Genomic DNA, 13,455 nt, shown 5'->3' with positions numbered 1-13,455 from the left:
GTATCATTGCCATGTCCGCTGCTGTCCAGTGATGGTAAAGATCGTGCTGTGGGTGCGCAGCTCGTGCGGTTTTACGCGAGTAACATTGTGTTATTCGCGGCTGTGGAGAGGATCCAGGGAGGTAGGCAGTCCTCGGATCGCTGCTGACAGGAGGAGAAAGCAGCGATCCGCGCCGCAGCCCGCCCGCCCGCTGTTTGTGAGAGGTAAGGGGGTGTGTCTGTGTCCCATACGGGTATCTCCCTCGGAGAGAGCGAGCAGAGGCGGGAAATGGCGCCTGGTAACACAACCGTGTGTCGTTTCGGAGACGGCCCTTGACTCGGATCGACTGAGGGGGAAAAAAAAGTCGGGAGCGGAATCACGAAAACAAGCCGAGTCTCCGCTGCGATGCTTCGTCGACATTGAGCCCAGCACCTTCGTTGTCTTTGGATACTGCGGATCACTAAAGTAAGTCGATGCGTGTTTTTTTTTTGGTTGTTTTGGGGGTTTTTTTTAAAACCCCGAGCATTTGTCTCCTCTGGCGTACGTTTATGTAATGTTGGCTAACGACGGGGTGAATGTTTTGCTTCGCTGCCTTGTGCACATCTGTTCGCCCGCAGCGGCGTTTCAACGGGGGGGCTAGCGGCTAAAGCGAGCCGTGCTAACGGAGCCACGGGCAGTTTAAACACGGCCTCCGGCGAACCGGGCTGATTCCCAGTCGACCGGATAGCTCGTTTAATTTCAGCCCCGCCACCACCACCACCTCTTGTGTTTTTAGCCGAGCAATAAAAGCGTTTCTCTGTGTCGGGCATACAAAGCGCGGCTGGTTTAACAATGATCGTTGAACGATCGCTCGGGCAAATGCTAGTTTGCTTTGAAGCTAACGTACAAATTTGGCATTCCTCAAGCTAAATATCGTCTTTCCCGTTTAATGTCAAAAAATTCACCGGGACAACAGTGCACCCGGAGAGATGAGTGGAATCCCATCAGCCGCAGTGTTTGTTGGAGATAAACATGATGGGATTAGCCGATAAGGCTACCGTGTTTTGATTAACGATGTCTGACGAGCTTCACTGTCAATTAACACGGACTCTGGAGCTCACACGTCGAGGGGGATACTCGGGTCAAAAATGTTAGTGAAACATGGACATTTTATTTTTATAGTCGGTGTTTATGTTCCGAGCTCCTGGATTTAATGATACTTTCCTCGATTTACGATGTCGGACTGGCTCTCCAGCGGTGAGTTAGCCTGTGTGGGCTTGGTTTGTTCACAATGCTAACGCTACCTGGAGCTAACCCGAGTGCCCGGCTGCTGTATTTACTAAATATTGCCGCTTTTTAAACACGACAACGCCGTGTGAAGAAGCAACACAAACCCACACTGACGATGGGAACCCTCACAAAAACACACGTCTCGCACTTTTAAAACGACAGTGTTTTAGCACGTCGAGCTAGCTGCTCCGTTAGCTTCTCGGCTTGTTTAATCGAGGCTGTTTGACGCGACTTTTTATTAACGTCTCCGTGTTTTTGTGGAACCTGACAATGGTGCAGCCTGTGGTAATATCTAATATGTGTTGACTGTGGACTATGCGGCATGCTTGTATGCTTCGCCCGCTCGGCTCGGCTCAGCCTCGGGGTGAGCGTTGCGGGTTGGTCGGCGGCTGCTCGCAGGGCCTCGCTTGGTGTCTCCTGCTAGCTGAGCTCCGGCTGCCTCCGCTGCATGCATGTTCTTATTTCCCGCTCACTGCCTCCTGCCCGGCTCTGTGCAGGGTCCTCCGTTAGTGGCCGGTCGCCTGCAAAGGTGGATGTTTTGCAGCTCCCGGCATGGCTTTTTTTTTTGTTTGAGGTTTAAATATAGCAGGTCTTTCGTGTTTTGTTTTTTTAAGTCTCAAATCAAAGAGCAACAGGGAATTCAGGTGTGACGTGAGAGACGGACAGTGTCCAGTGTGAATATAAATAAGTGAATTAACTTCATGTCATGTAATCTCCAGAAAAGCACCCCTGCAGACACCTTAATTCAGCAGCTTTTTGGTTATTTGCGTGTAGAATTGATAGTAGCAAACCTTGTTTTTTTCCTGTTTATTAAAGTAAAACCAAATTGATAAGATGGAAGATGTGTAAAAAAAAAAGCAACAACCCTGCTAAAACAAAGAAAAGCAGATGTTATATGGACACTATTTGCAGGACAGTGCAGATTAAATTCTGCCAGTTCAAGTAGAACATCTGATCATGTCAGGTATTACTAGTGTGTGTGTATTTTCTCACAGTTTATCACTGAAATATGAGCTTGATCAGTGTTCTCTTGCTTTATCTAATAGATGCAATGACATTTTCATTAACTGACTAAAACCTACATTTAAAGCTAATTCCTCAACAAACTAAGAGGCTAACACGTTTATCTTGTGTAGTTTTATAAAGCTTTGCATTTTAACGCAGCATAGTCAAACATATTTTTTTTTCCCCCAAAAAAGACATTTCAGGCTGTTTACAAGAAGGTCTGTAAAACATGCTTCAAATAAACATGTTTCAGGATGTCATCAGATGTGACTGTAATGTGATTGATTTAAACGTATTTAAAAACATCTAATTTCATTGCGGAAAGGTTTATCTCCCAAGTTGAGTAGTTTATTTCTATTTTTTTTAATCGCAACAGAATTCAAAGGCATTCAGAGTGATGTGCTAAAAACAAGGGAGTGCTTCATACATACAAAAGTAGTCTTGTGGCAGATTTAAGAACATTAAAAGAGGCTTAAAGGCCTAAAGCTGATTAAAGATAATGGGTTTTAATGTCTTGTCAGTCATTGGAAGCCATTGTGTTGCACAGACCTCTGCCAAGTGAAAACAGCTTGAAAATACATCCATATTTATTGATATTGTACAGTTAAAAACTGAGAAGTTGCATCAACAATCAGCATCCTCCCGAGCTTCCTCCAGTGCTGTGAGAGACAGAGAAATACCGCTTTGTTATTTTAGTGGTGTTAACATGAGGAAATGAAGAGTTGTTTTCAGTGCTGCTGAGCCAAAGCGTGGAAGATGACTCCACATACTGTACGTGTAGCTAAGCTCCAGTCCGGCTGTTGTTTTCTTCTGTTTTTGTTTTTTTTTTAACTCTCCAAAGTACACAATGTACTATTTATGTTTCCTAAAATAATATCACTCTATCTTCAATTACATGTGGTGAATCTGGATTACAATCATTAACAAGTAGTATTAGAAAGTTACTCCTTGCAGTGTTGTGTATCTGCCATGTTTTGCAGAAAATGAATAAATTAAAAAGAAAAATGTATTTCCACGCTGCTTTTTGAGATTGAATTATGCAGCGTTTCCTTCCTGAAGTTGTTTTTTGTTGTTGTTTTTTTTCTCTCTCTCCCCCTGATGTGATTTCACTGTAGTTCTCGCTTGTTTTATCCTCCGGAGAAGTCGCAGCTCTCAGACTTGTTCCACTTTTGCTCTTTGCCTTCTGCCAACTTCAGTGTTGCTATGTAGCTTTTCTTTTTTTCTTCTTCTTTCTTTTTTCTTTTTTTCTCTGCATTCATCCGGGATTGGGCAACAGCGCGTCCACTTTTGAATTCGCTGGTGTAAATGTAAAGCAGATGTAGTGCAGCACATTTACAGTACGTGCGATGTACAGTGTGCGAGGAGAGGGCTCCTGACAGGTTGTGGATATGTCCGGACACATTTTTAGTTACGTAAGCGTGAAGGGCCTGGCATGCTCCGCTGGCAAATCCTCCTCACTCTGAATTGTTTTGTGGTTTTCCCTCCAGTATCGTGCAGCATTCATGAATGACTGTACTTCTTTCAGAGAAAAATTTGGCACATATAAATTATATTTAATCACGACACTTAACCAGTGATCTCACTCTGTGTACTTTGTTTTGTTACACGCACTTAGCCATTGTTTAATAGTTCTTGTTGAACATGTGTAAAGTAAGATCCTGGGTAATACTCTTTAGTTACCATTGAAATAAAACTAAATCCAGCTGTGGCTGCCGTGATGCACTGATGTAAGTGAAATGGGATCTTGAATGCATCCAGATGTTGGCAAAAACGCGCATCAGTATTACAAGTGAATACACTGATACACCCTGCAGACTTATCCATTTTTAAAAGGTGAAACAACTGAGGGTTTTTTTTCTTTCAACCTGTGTGAAATGTATTTTCTTCATCATGCATTCATGATCACATCCAGTGTCTCTCTTCACTTCTTTCTCTACATCTTTTTTTTCTCTCCTTTTTTCTCAAACAGCCTTACATGTGACTGCAAAAACAATGAGGCTGAGAATGCGTAAGGCGTCTCAGCAACCGAACCCCACTCTGGCAAGCCGCCCGTCCAGAACCAAGCGGAGGCATTCAGAAGTAGAAGAGGACACTCCCACCAGCGGAGGGAGGGGATTGTTCTCCACCATCAAGAAGTTCATCAGAGGAAATGCTGTTAAGGTAAGCAGCTCCTCTGATCACATGACCCCCCCCCCCCCCCCCCCCCACCCACACACACACACACACACACACACACACACACACACACACACACACTTTGGTTTAATCATGTTTAAACAGTTCTTTCTGACACTTGTCTGTTTTGAAGCTGTATTTAACACCGTGCTGTACAGGTCTCAGGCTTAAATACAGTGTTTCTTGTTGCAGAGTGTCATGTTTCCCAAGAAATGTCTGAAGGAATGCAGCAGCTTGTCTGAGAACTCGGACTCTGCTCTAATTTTAGCTGCTGGCTCACAGAATCGGTGTGCAGGGACAGGAGGTAGTAACAAGTGGAAAAGTCAACTTGGTCAAAATACGTTTTTTCCTATGGAAAGACACAAGGGCTTTTCTGTTCGTCTGGCATATATTTTCTCATTAATATCCAATACAAGATCTTCAGGATATGGATTTCTTGTGGTGTTTTTTTGTTTTTGTTTTTTTAAACACACAGTGTTGTATGTTTGCTGACTTCTTCTGTGAATCATTTTGTAGGCATTGCTCAAACCGATCTGTAACTCACTCTCACAGTAACTCACTGTTTTACATGGGCAGCTTCACTAACCTGTTTAACTGAACTTTACTTCATCTGTGTGTACATGCACTGGAGTGTAATACATTTTTTGTGACAATAGGTGGCGAAAGAGGGACATTTCCAGTTGACAGTCAGTGTAAAACAATAGTCATTATTGTACTATTGTGTCGATTTTCATCCCTCCAAAAACATCTTAATTAAGCTTACAGTTTAACATACAGCTCAAGATCCTCATTACCTTTGTACGTTCCATTTCCAGGCGAGGGTTTGATACAGGGTTGTAGCGCATGTGAAGAACATCCGATTCCAGTCCTCCTGCTCTGTATACACGTAGCAGCATCTGTGTGTCAGTCTGACTTTGAAAACTTTTTGAGTTCAGTCGAACAAACAAATCTAAAGTTTGATTTTAGTCAGGTTATCTGCGACGTTATGTAAATGTGGAGACTCAAAATGGTTTTGATCTTTCTAATGTTTGTCCTTCAAGACAAGCTTCTGTTATACCGGCCACAACAAATAACATCACTGCTTGTTGTTTGTGAAACAGTGTAATACATCTTTGACAGTTTTCAAGACTCTTAATCATAATGAATGCCGTCTTTATGATGAATCTTGATCTTTTTTTGTGGGCGGGGGGGGGGGGCCTAATGCATACATAATGTTTTCCCTTGTTATTCAATGTTGTTTTCAATTTTTAACTGTTTACTGTATCGTTGGGTCAGGTGCAGCAGGAGACCCCGGCCAAGAAGACCCGCCTCCATTGTGATGTGGACAACAACCTCATCACCTCCACACCTTCAAACGCTAATAACCCACACAAGAGTATAGGCAGAGTGGGCAGGAGAGGCTCCATCAATGGACGTGAGTTGCAGCAGATTTTAATATATTTTGAAAAAAAAATTTACCGTGTTGTTTTATCTCCATCAACATTTCTCTTCCGTTAATTCTCCTCCGCAGAGGCAACCAATCATGACAGGAGTAAGGAGAAGCCCAACGGGAGCCTGGACGAGACGACAGCTGTTGAGGTACCCAGCAGCCCCCCCAGGACCACCCTACTCGGGACCATCTTCTCCCCGGTTTTCAACTTTTTCTCACCAGCTAAAAATGGTAAACAATCCCCCGCGTAGTCGAGCTTTCACTTCTTGTCAAGAGACTTGCGTGACTTGTGACTCAGGTTAAACGGTTTTACGGTTATGAGTTGTGCTCTAAGTCTCGGATGTTAATGTCTTGATGTTTTGTATTCAGATTTGTTCTGCCAGGTTAACTTAAAACGGCTGTGCCTATATTATATGTGTGTGTTTTTTCAAACCAATTAGTTTAACTTTGTTGTCTTTGGTAAATTCTGCTGCTGTTTAGCCACCGGGTATAACACAGAGAATGGCTGTCAATGAGAATATTTAAATCAAGTGACCGCTTAATTATTGTGGATTGATTGCATTTTTCTTTCATATTTAAAATGTTGTTACTTTGAAATTGCAGAGGATAAATTCATTGGTCAGGGAAACATAATCCATCACAGTTGATTGAGTTTTTTTGCACAGATGATGCACTTGCAATATATTTTAACGCCTAATGGAGCCGACTGAGACAATAACTCTAAAAATGTGATTTCACCAAATTCCTCCTAAAAGCTCCTTTTGTATTGGTTCTTCAGCCTCTTCTGGCTCAGACTCTCCGGACCAGGCGCTGGAGGCTGAGGAGATAGTCAAGCAGCTGGACATAGAGCAAGCAGTGGAGACGCCCACCAGCACAGTAACGTCCACGCAGGAACTATGTGCCACCACCAACTTCTACTCCAGCGTATCTCAGCTGCCGCCTCTGCGACCGCCTCACATCCTGGAGGCCTCGCCGACAATGGAGGAAGGAGAGCTGGATGCTGATCCGGACCTCCCCCCTCTCACAGGTAGGAGATCTTTTTTTTTAGGTGACTGAAGTTGGTGACAGCTACTACAGTTGTCAGCCCTTCATTTTCTCATCTTTGTTTTTTTTTTTTTTTTCCTTTTGCTTCAAGCTCCAGGCTCCAGTCCAGAAATGGCTTATGTGGATGCTCCTCCTACAGCTGTACCACCAGAGGCAACCTACGAGGAAGACTGGGAGGTCTTTGACCCGTGAGTGGAAATACTGCAGTCAGAAAGTTTGTCACAGTTTGCAAAACAGAGACTACTCTTTTTAGTACCACAATGATACATTCTATTGAGGTATACCTGAGGTAAATGATATCTAATGCATAACGATCAAATAAAAAAGAAATTACACTTTGGACACATTCGTTTGCGGTCTTTGCTTCTGAACTGCTGATGTGAAATTACATCACATATTAACCTTTCCTGATTGGCTCATGAATCTAAAAATGCACTTTGCTCGGAATGTACGCGTTTTAATCGTCTGGGTGCGTGCGGTGTTTAATGTTGCAGGTATTTCTTCATCAAGCACGTCCCTCCGCTGACAGAAGAGCAGCTCACCAGGAAGCCCGCCCTGCCGTTAAAAACACGCAGCACGCCTGAGTTCTCTCTGGTCCTTGACCTGGTCAGTTAGCTTTTAACGAATTTCTTTAATCTGTACTCGCTTTTTTAAATGTCAACTGAATTTTTTGCTGGAAAAGAAACAAAGACACAAACATAAATATTTTTTTTTTTTTTTAAAAAGGTTTTTGTTTTTTGTTTTTTCTTGTCAACTAGGATGAAACGTTGGTCCACTGCAGTTTAAACGAGCTGGAGGACGCTGCGCTCACCTTCCCGGTTCTCTTTCAGGATGTCATTTACCAGGTCAGCGCTGCCTCCCAGAGCGTTTCCATCTTTTTCTTGGTCCATGATACCAGTAGAGGGGGGCAGAGTCAAAGTTCTAAACGGGCTCATGTGCAAGAAGATGCGCAAACATACAATTAAGCGACTGTGGAATTTTAAATGGCTAAAATTGGTACATATTAAAACCTTTTGCTCACCTGTGGTTTGATGCTTTTGCAGGTGTATGTGCGCCTCAGGCCGTTCTTTAGAGAGTTTCTGGAACGCATGTCTCAAATATACGAGGTAAGTCTAAAATGCCTACCTGTGTTGACACACTATGATATAATCGTATGAATCAAAACTTTTATGGTATTATTTTCCTTTTCTCAGATCATCCTCTTCACAGCCTCTAAAAAGGTGTATGCAGACAAACTCCTCAATATCTTGGATCCTAAAAAGCAGCTGGTGAGGTACGGTATCTTCTTTACAGTTGCACAACAAACTAAGGAGCTGATTGAAAAGCTCTGATGCTGCTGTTCAGGTGTCGGTGTTGTGGTTTTTCTGAATTATTGATTGTGCTGACCTTGTCACGGATTCATTATTTTTCTCCGCCTGTCTTTCCTTCATCCCCGTTTTGTAACTTTAGACACAGGTTGTTCCGGGAGCATTGTGTCTGTGTCCAGGGAAACTACATCAAGGACCTCAACATCTTAGGCAGAGATCTGTCCAAGACCATCATCATCGACAATTCACCGCAAGCCTTTGCATATCAGGTGAAACTCCAAATACTACACTGGAGCTTTTTTTGTTTGTTTGCTTACTGAGAGGTGTGCGTGTCTGACTCGATAAACAAGATTGAAATATGGATGTTTGCAGAGGTTGCAACACTACATTCACTCTTGTGATGCTTTCAAACTGTAGAGCAACATCTCACTTAAAGGGGAAAGTGTGAAAGCCAAGCCTCTAGACTGCACTTGATCGGTAGACATGTTATGTTAATTTTAAGTGTAACGCTCAAAACAATATTCCAATAATTTATAGCTTGGTTGAAAGTAGATTTGATTCCCTTTTTTAATGCAGTTTTTGTACATCTGGGGAACTTTAAACTTAATTTCATAGTTTGTATGTTGCTTTGTACAAACCAGCCACTGCAGCACAGACATTCCAGTCGGAGCACATTGAACTTCTTATAATGTAATTCTACACGATGTCTAGTCCACGCGGCTAGAAACTGTGAGAAGAACGACGCCAAGAAACAAATATGAACATACTTGTTAAACTAGCTGACAACCAGCTCACCGCAACTTATAAAATTAATTTGAATTTCACGGTCGCATCCAACCTGAAAAGACACTTAGCGAGTTTATTTAGAAAAAGTTGATTATTGGAAACAATTCTGTAACAGTTACAGTAGTTAGAGTGACACAAACGAAAACTGTAAAGTTAAACTGATCTTTCCAATCATAATTGTGAGCTGATAACTATGACTATGTATAACGATGATTGAACAGGAGATGTTGTCTTTTTAAAATGAGTCTGGAGGGACAAATTTAATTGCCGTCTTATAACATTACTGCCTTTCAAAAACTCTCAATCTTTTTTTTTTATAACACAAATTCTTTGTGATTCTTTTCGCTATGCGTCTTCTTTTTTTCCTCCTCCCATTTCATAAAATAGCTTTTTCATCAAACCCGAGTCAGATTTGAAGTGGACTTCAGTCGGCTACAGCTGACACGTGTCTTTGTCTCTGTAGTTGTCCAATGGGATTCCCATAGAGAGCTGGTTCATGGACAAGAATGACAATGAGCTGCTGAAGCTGGTGCCGTTTCTGGAGAAGCTGGTGGAGATGGTGAGCCGTCCCTAACAATAACTTTCACGCTACTAATGCCCTGCTCCAGTTCAACGCATCTAACTTCTGATTTCCTCTCTCCCTTCTCGCCGCATTCCCGCCAGAATGAGGATGTGCGGCCGCACGTCCGGGAGAGGTTTCGTCTTCACGACCTTTTACCTCCTGACTGAACTCCGCCAGATTTTCACACAACGGGACAACATGAAAAGACTGAAAACAACATGCGTGTAAAAAGCCTCTCTTTGGATTACAAACTACAACATTGCCATTACTTTTAAAAAGATTTAGTCTCTTTTTTTTCTTCTTATTTTTATTTTTTTTTCCCCCTGTTGTTTTTAAGTCCACCGTTGCTTTTTAATAAACTTCAAAAGAGGAAAAAACATTTTTAAAGACCTGGGTGAAATTTTCTAAAAAATCCAAACCCATAGCTGAGATCACCCACATTCTGAACACGCCCAGCGACTCTCCGGCTGTGCAGCCAGACATTTGGCTCCACACTAAATTTAAAATTCTCGGTGCTGGTCTTAGTGGATATGAAAATGCCACCTGGTTTAAGAGGAACTCCACCAAACAAGAGTCCCTGAACCCAAAACGCCCGCCTATCCCTCCCTCCCCCCCATCCCCCGGTGCTCACGCTGTTGACACTGACGAATTACAACACTCTGTGGCTACACACCTTTTTTTTTTTTTTTTTTTTTTAACAGGAATGACTGACCTGTAAATCAATCTGTGCATGTGTGTATGTTTACTCCTGGCCACACACACACACACACACACTCACTCACTGACTTGGTGTTTGGGTAAACCTACAATCTGTAGCCTTTAAAAAAAAAAAAAAAAAAAAATCATATGCATTCCTCCGTAGCTCTGTCAAGTTTCTATTGTTGGTTGGCGTTTTTTCTGGTAAAACAGGTGTTTTGTTGGTTTTTGTTTTATTTTTTTTAAAGAAGAAAAGAGCGTTTAAAAAAAAAAAAAACACAAAGTTTTACTTCTGTTTGTAAGATATGACATTTTAACGGGGGTCATGTAAGTTTTATCGTTAGCCTTTTTCCTAATAGGAGAACGTGGGTTCATATTAACGACGGTCCACTGCTTAGTCAAAGGAAATGGATTTATTCCAGGACTTGATAGCTCTAACAAAATAGAGGTTTGAATCGGCGTGTTGGCTTCACTGTGGACACAACGTGGCTCCTTAATTAAATGTTAAGATTAAGAATCTCCTTTACCTGTAAATCTGACATATTGTGACGGTTTGAGGGCATTCATTTTCAAAGTGATGTGTCGACATTATCCTTTCCCTAATGATGGTATTTGATTTTTTAATTATTTTTTTTGTCTGTAATCAGTATTGTCTTATTTCCTCCTTATCAAGTATTCTGGCTGAAATCAGAGCGCGGTTTCTTTGTTGTACAATTCGATGGCTATCGGTAGCATTCTGACTTAATGTAGCACCTCCCTGCCAGTGTGTCATGAAGTCTACCTGTGAACGGCCGGACCCTGAACCGGTCCAACCTGGCACCAGCAACATACACCGTTACTGTCAGCTTCACTGACTGCCCCTCTACCCACCTCTTCCACCATTTTTCTGTTGAGCTTTTGTGTTGTTTTTTTTCTTACTTTAGTTCACTTTAAAAGTATGGTGTTTTAAGAATGGTTACTCTATGAATGTTTTAGCCTATCTCCAGCCAAACTGGCATTTTCACTCCTCTGCTGTTCCTCCTGATTTATTGGAAAGTGAAACACAGGAGGCAGAAATGTCGATGTTCAGGCAACTTTACACGCCTAAAATGAAAAAAAGAAGGAAAAAAAAAAACCCCGGTGGTGACTCTATCAGGCATCTGCCGGGTTGAATGAGGCTCTTCATCGCCTCTAGTTGACTTGAAGTTGTGATAATTTGGCTGTATTGAGGTTGTTTTTTTTGTTTGTTTTTTTTAAGTTCACATTTAAATCAAAGTGCATTTTCACAGTAGAGCAAACTGAATTGCCTGTACAGTGCCATAACCTTTCCTCTCCTCACGAGTTACCCCCGTGTGTGTTCTCCCTCACAAAACGCTTCAATGGAAAGAGACAATCAGACCTCAAAGCTCTGCAGATGCTGAAACTAGGAGTCACCCCCCCCCCCCATGTGACTCTGCTGAGTACCTTCCATTCTGAGTAAAGATGAATCCAGTTCTGCCCAAACAATCCCCGCTCCTCACTCACGTCCTGTCCAGAAAGGGTTCCCATCTTCTTTTTCTTTTCTCACCAGAAATTTAGAATTTTTATTCGAGTGAAATCGTTAAAGGGCACAATGGTGTCTACTCTGACGGGATGTCAAGAGTGCACATGTCCAGACTATGAATGTAAAAGTGTACATGGGTCGAAGGCTCAAGTGTCTCTCCAAACCCCCCGCCGCCGCCGTGTCCTGACCTCTCCGGCCACAACAAACGGATGAGGCGAGTCGGCGGTTCGATTCCCGCCGCTCTGATCCAGAAGAGGAATAGGAAACATGTATTGTAGTCCCACCACAACCCACCCACTCCCCCGTCCTGCCCTCATCACCTCCCGCCTTTCCGACTGCCATCGTTTTGAGTATGCAAGTCTCACTTTGAGTGTGCGACGTAGCCCAGGTGTGCTCGTGTCCTCGGTGAGCTGTAATCATATAAAGATACGAAAATAATGGCATTTGTTCTTTTCTTCCCCCCCCCCCCCCCCCCCGAAGGATCAGTGAGAGACATTTGATACTTTTCATCCAGCTCATTTTTATGTGCATTATCGATTTTTATTGTACACAGAGTGTTGTACAATACATGCAGCTTCATGTTTAAAAAAAAAAAAAAGAAAAAAAATCCTTAAAGGAAAATCTTTTGTATTTTTGATTTCAAAAGGCATGTCATATCTACTTTTTAAATGTATTAATGAAGATTTAACTTTACATCAGATGGAGTGTTTTTTTTTTCTTACAAATATCTGTATGTTTAGTTTAGCGCAATGTCACTGAACTGTTAGCATGTAGAGATTACAGCTTGCTTTGTGGGAAAGTCCTGAATTAAATTTTAATCATGGCACTTTTTCTGCAGAAAACGGCAGTCGTGTTAATGTTTTTTGCAATTTTTTTTCTCTCGTTTGTTTTATAAATTTGTTTTTCAAAAATATCCGTTAAAGCCATTTGCGAGAATTGCTATTTGTGCTGAAGATGTATTTAAAAATGTTTCAAGACATCTTTGTTATCTGTCAGGCTGTATGCTATTGTAAAGTGTATATACAGTTCCATTGAATTTCTGAAACAAAGTTTTAAAGTGAAAACATCTTGCATGCTGTTTTTGCTTTTTTCACTAATTTCAGAAAAAAAATGAGTATTTACTTGCAAAAGGAAGGCGGTGACATTTCACCTCAACTCAAAATTACACAACTGACACGGTTCTTATTGGTTATTATTAAAAAGGCCTTATTTCTTAACTGCACATAATCAGAAAGGATGTTTCACCAGAATTTAACTGATTTTATTTTCATGTGACATTTTACCAAAGCTGCAGTTTAAGATGCATGTTAAAAGATGGTCATTTGTCTTTACTGTAGCTTCCTTTGACGATTCTTCAGTTTAAAGGCTTTTAACAAGAGGTTTTCTAAATAACATTAATATGTATTACTCATCAACTGAAAGACTTGATTTTTCCAATAAATTGGATACTTTAGAATCTTAAAAAGGATTGTCCAATAATAACGCTTCGATCATTGCTGTTTTCAACGTGTGAGGTGGTCTCACTACTTCAGGATTAGCAATAAACCCAAGGGTCTGGGCAGGCCTACTTTGAACTTGATTTTTTCCTTTTAATTTTTAGGGAATTAGAAATCGGTGTGACAAACTAATATTTCTAAACTTAATTTTTAGTTAAAATATATTTTGACATTGTTTTTTTAAA

At 41.5% G+C, this 13,455-nt stretch overlaps 1 protein-coding gene across 2 annotated transcripts; it reads left to right on the top strand.

Annotated features, from left to right (window-relative positions):
- Positions 1-198: 198 nt before the first annotated feature.
- Positions 199-12,834, top strand: ctdspl2b (CTD (carboxy-terminal domain, RNA polymerase II, polypeptide A) small phosphatase like 2b). Of its 2 annotated transcripts, XR_013935147.1 has the most exons (14): positions 199-444; positions 4,223-4,413; positions 5,704-5,842; positions 5,939-6,088; positions 6,636-6,884; positions 6,993-7,089; positions 7,396-7,507; positions 7,660-7,746; positions 7,945-8,007; positions 8,095-8,174; positions 8,351-8,477; positions 9,458-9,553; positions 9,658-10,179; positions 12,255-12,834. XR_013935147.1 is itself a non-coding variant. In XM_080458156.1 (13 exons), the coding sequence occupies exons 2-13, from the start codon at positions 4,246-4,248 to the stop codon at positions 9,721-9,723; spliced, it is 1,434 nt and encodes a 477-aa protein (XP_080314282.1). In that variant the 5' UTR covers positions 199-444; positions 4,223-4,245; the 3' UTR covers positions 9,724-11,337. The 2 variants fall into 2 exon arrangements, 1 of the variants encoding a protein (XP_080314282.1); XM_080458156.1 differs by lacking the exon at positions 12,255-12,834 and having other exon boundaries at positions 9,658-11,337.
- The last annotated feature ends 621 nt before the right edge of the window (positions 12,835-13,455 follow it).

The sequence above is a fragment of the Lipophrys pholis genome (assembly GCF_963383615.2).
Source record: "Lipophrys pholis genome assembly, chromosome: 2".
NCBI classification, from domain to species: Eukaryota; Metazoa; Chordata; class Actinopteri; order Blenniiformes; family Blenniidae; genus Lipophrys; species Lipophrys pholis.
Note: the sequence above shows the minus strand (reverse complement) of the source record. Positions and strands in the feature narration are given on the sequence as shown.

Excerpts from the sequence above, each read along its gene's own strand:
- ctdspl2b (XM_080458156.1), top strand. The coding sequence starts at position 4,246 with ATGAGGCTGAGAATGCGTAAGGCGTCTCAGCAACCGAACCCCACTCTG. Across the intron at positions 7,747-7,944 it reads TTCAGGATGTCATTTACCAG|GTGTATGTGCGCCTCAGGCC; the intron begins GTCAGCGCTGCC and ends ATGCTTTTGCAG. Across the intron at positions 9,554-9,657 it reads TGGAGAAGCTGGTGGAGATG|AATGAGGATGTGCGGCCGCA; the intron begins GTGAGCCGTCCC and ends CATTCCCGCCAG.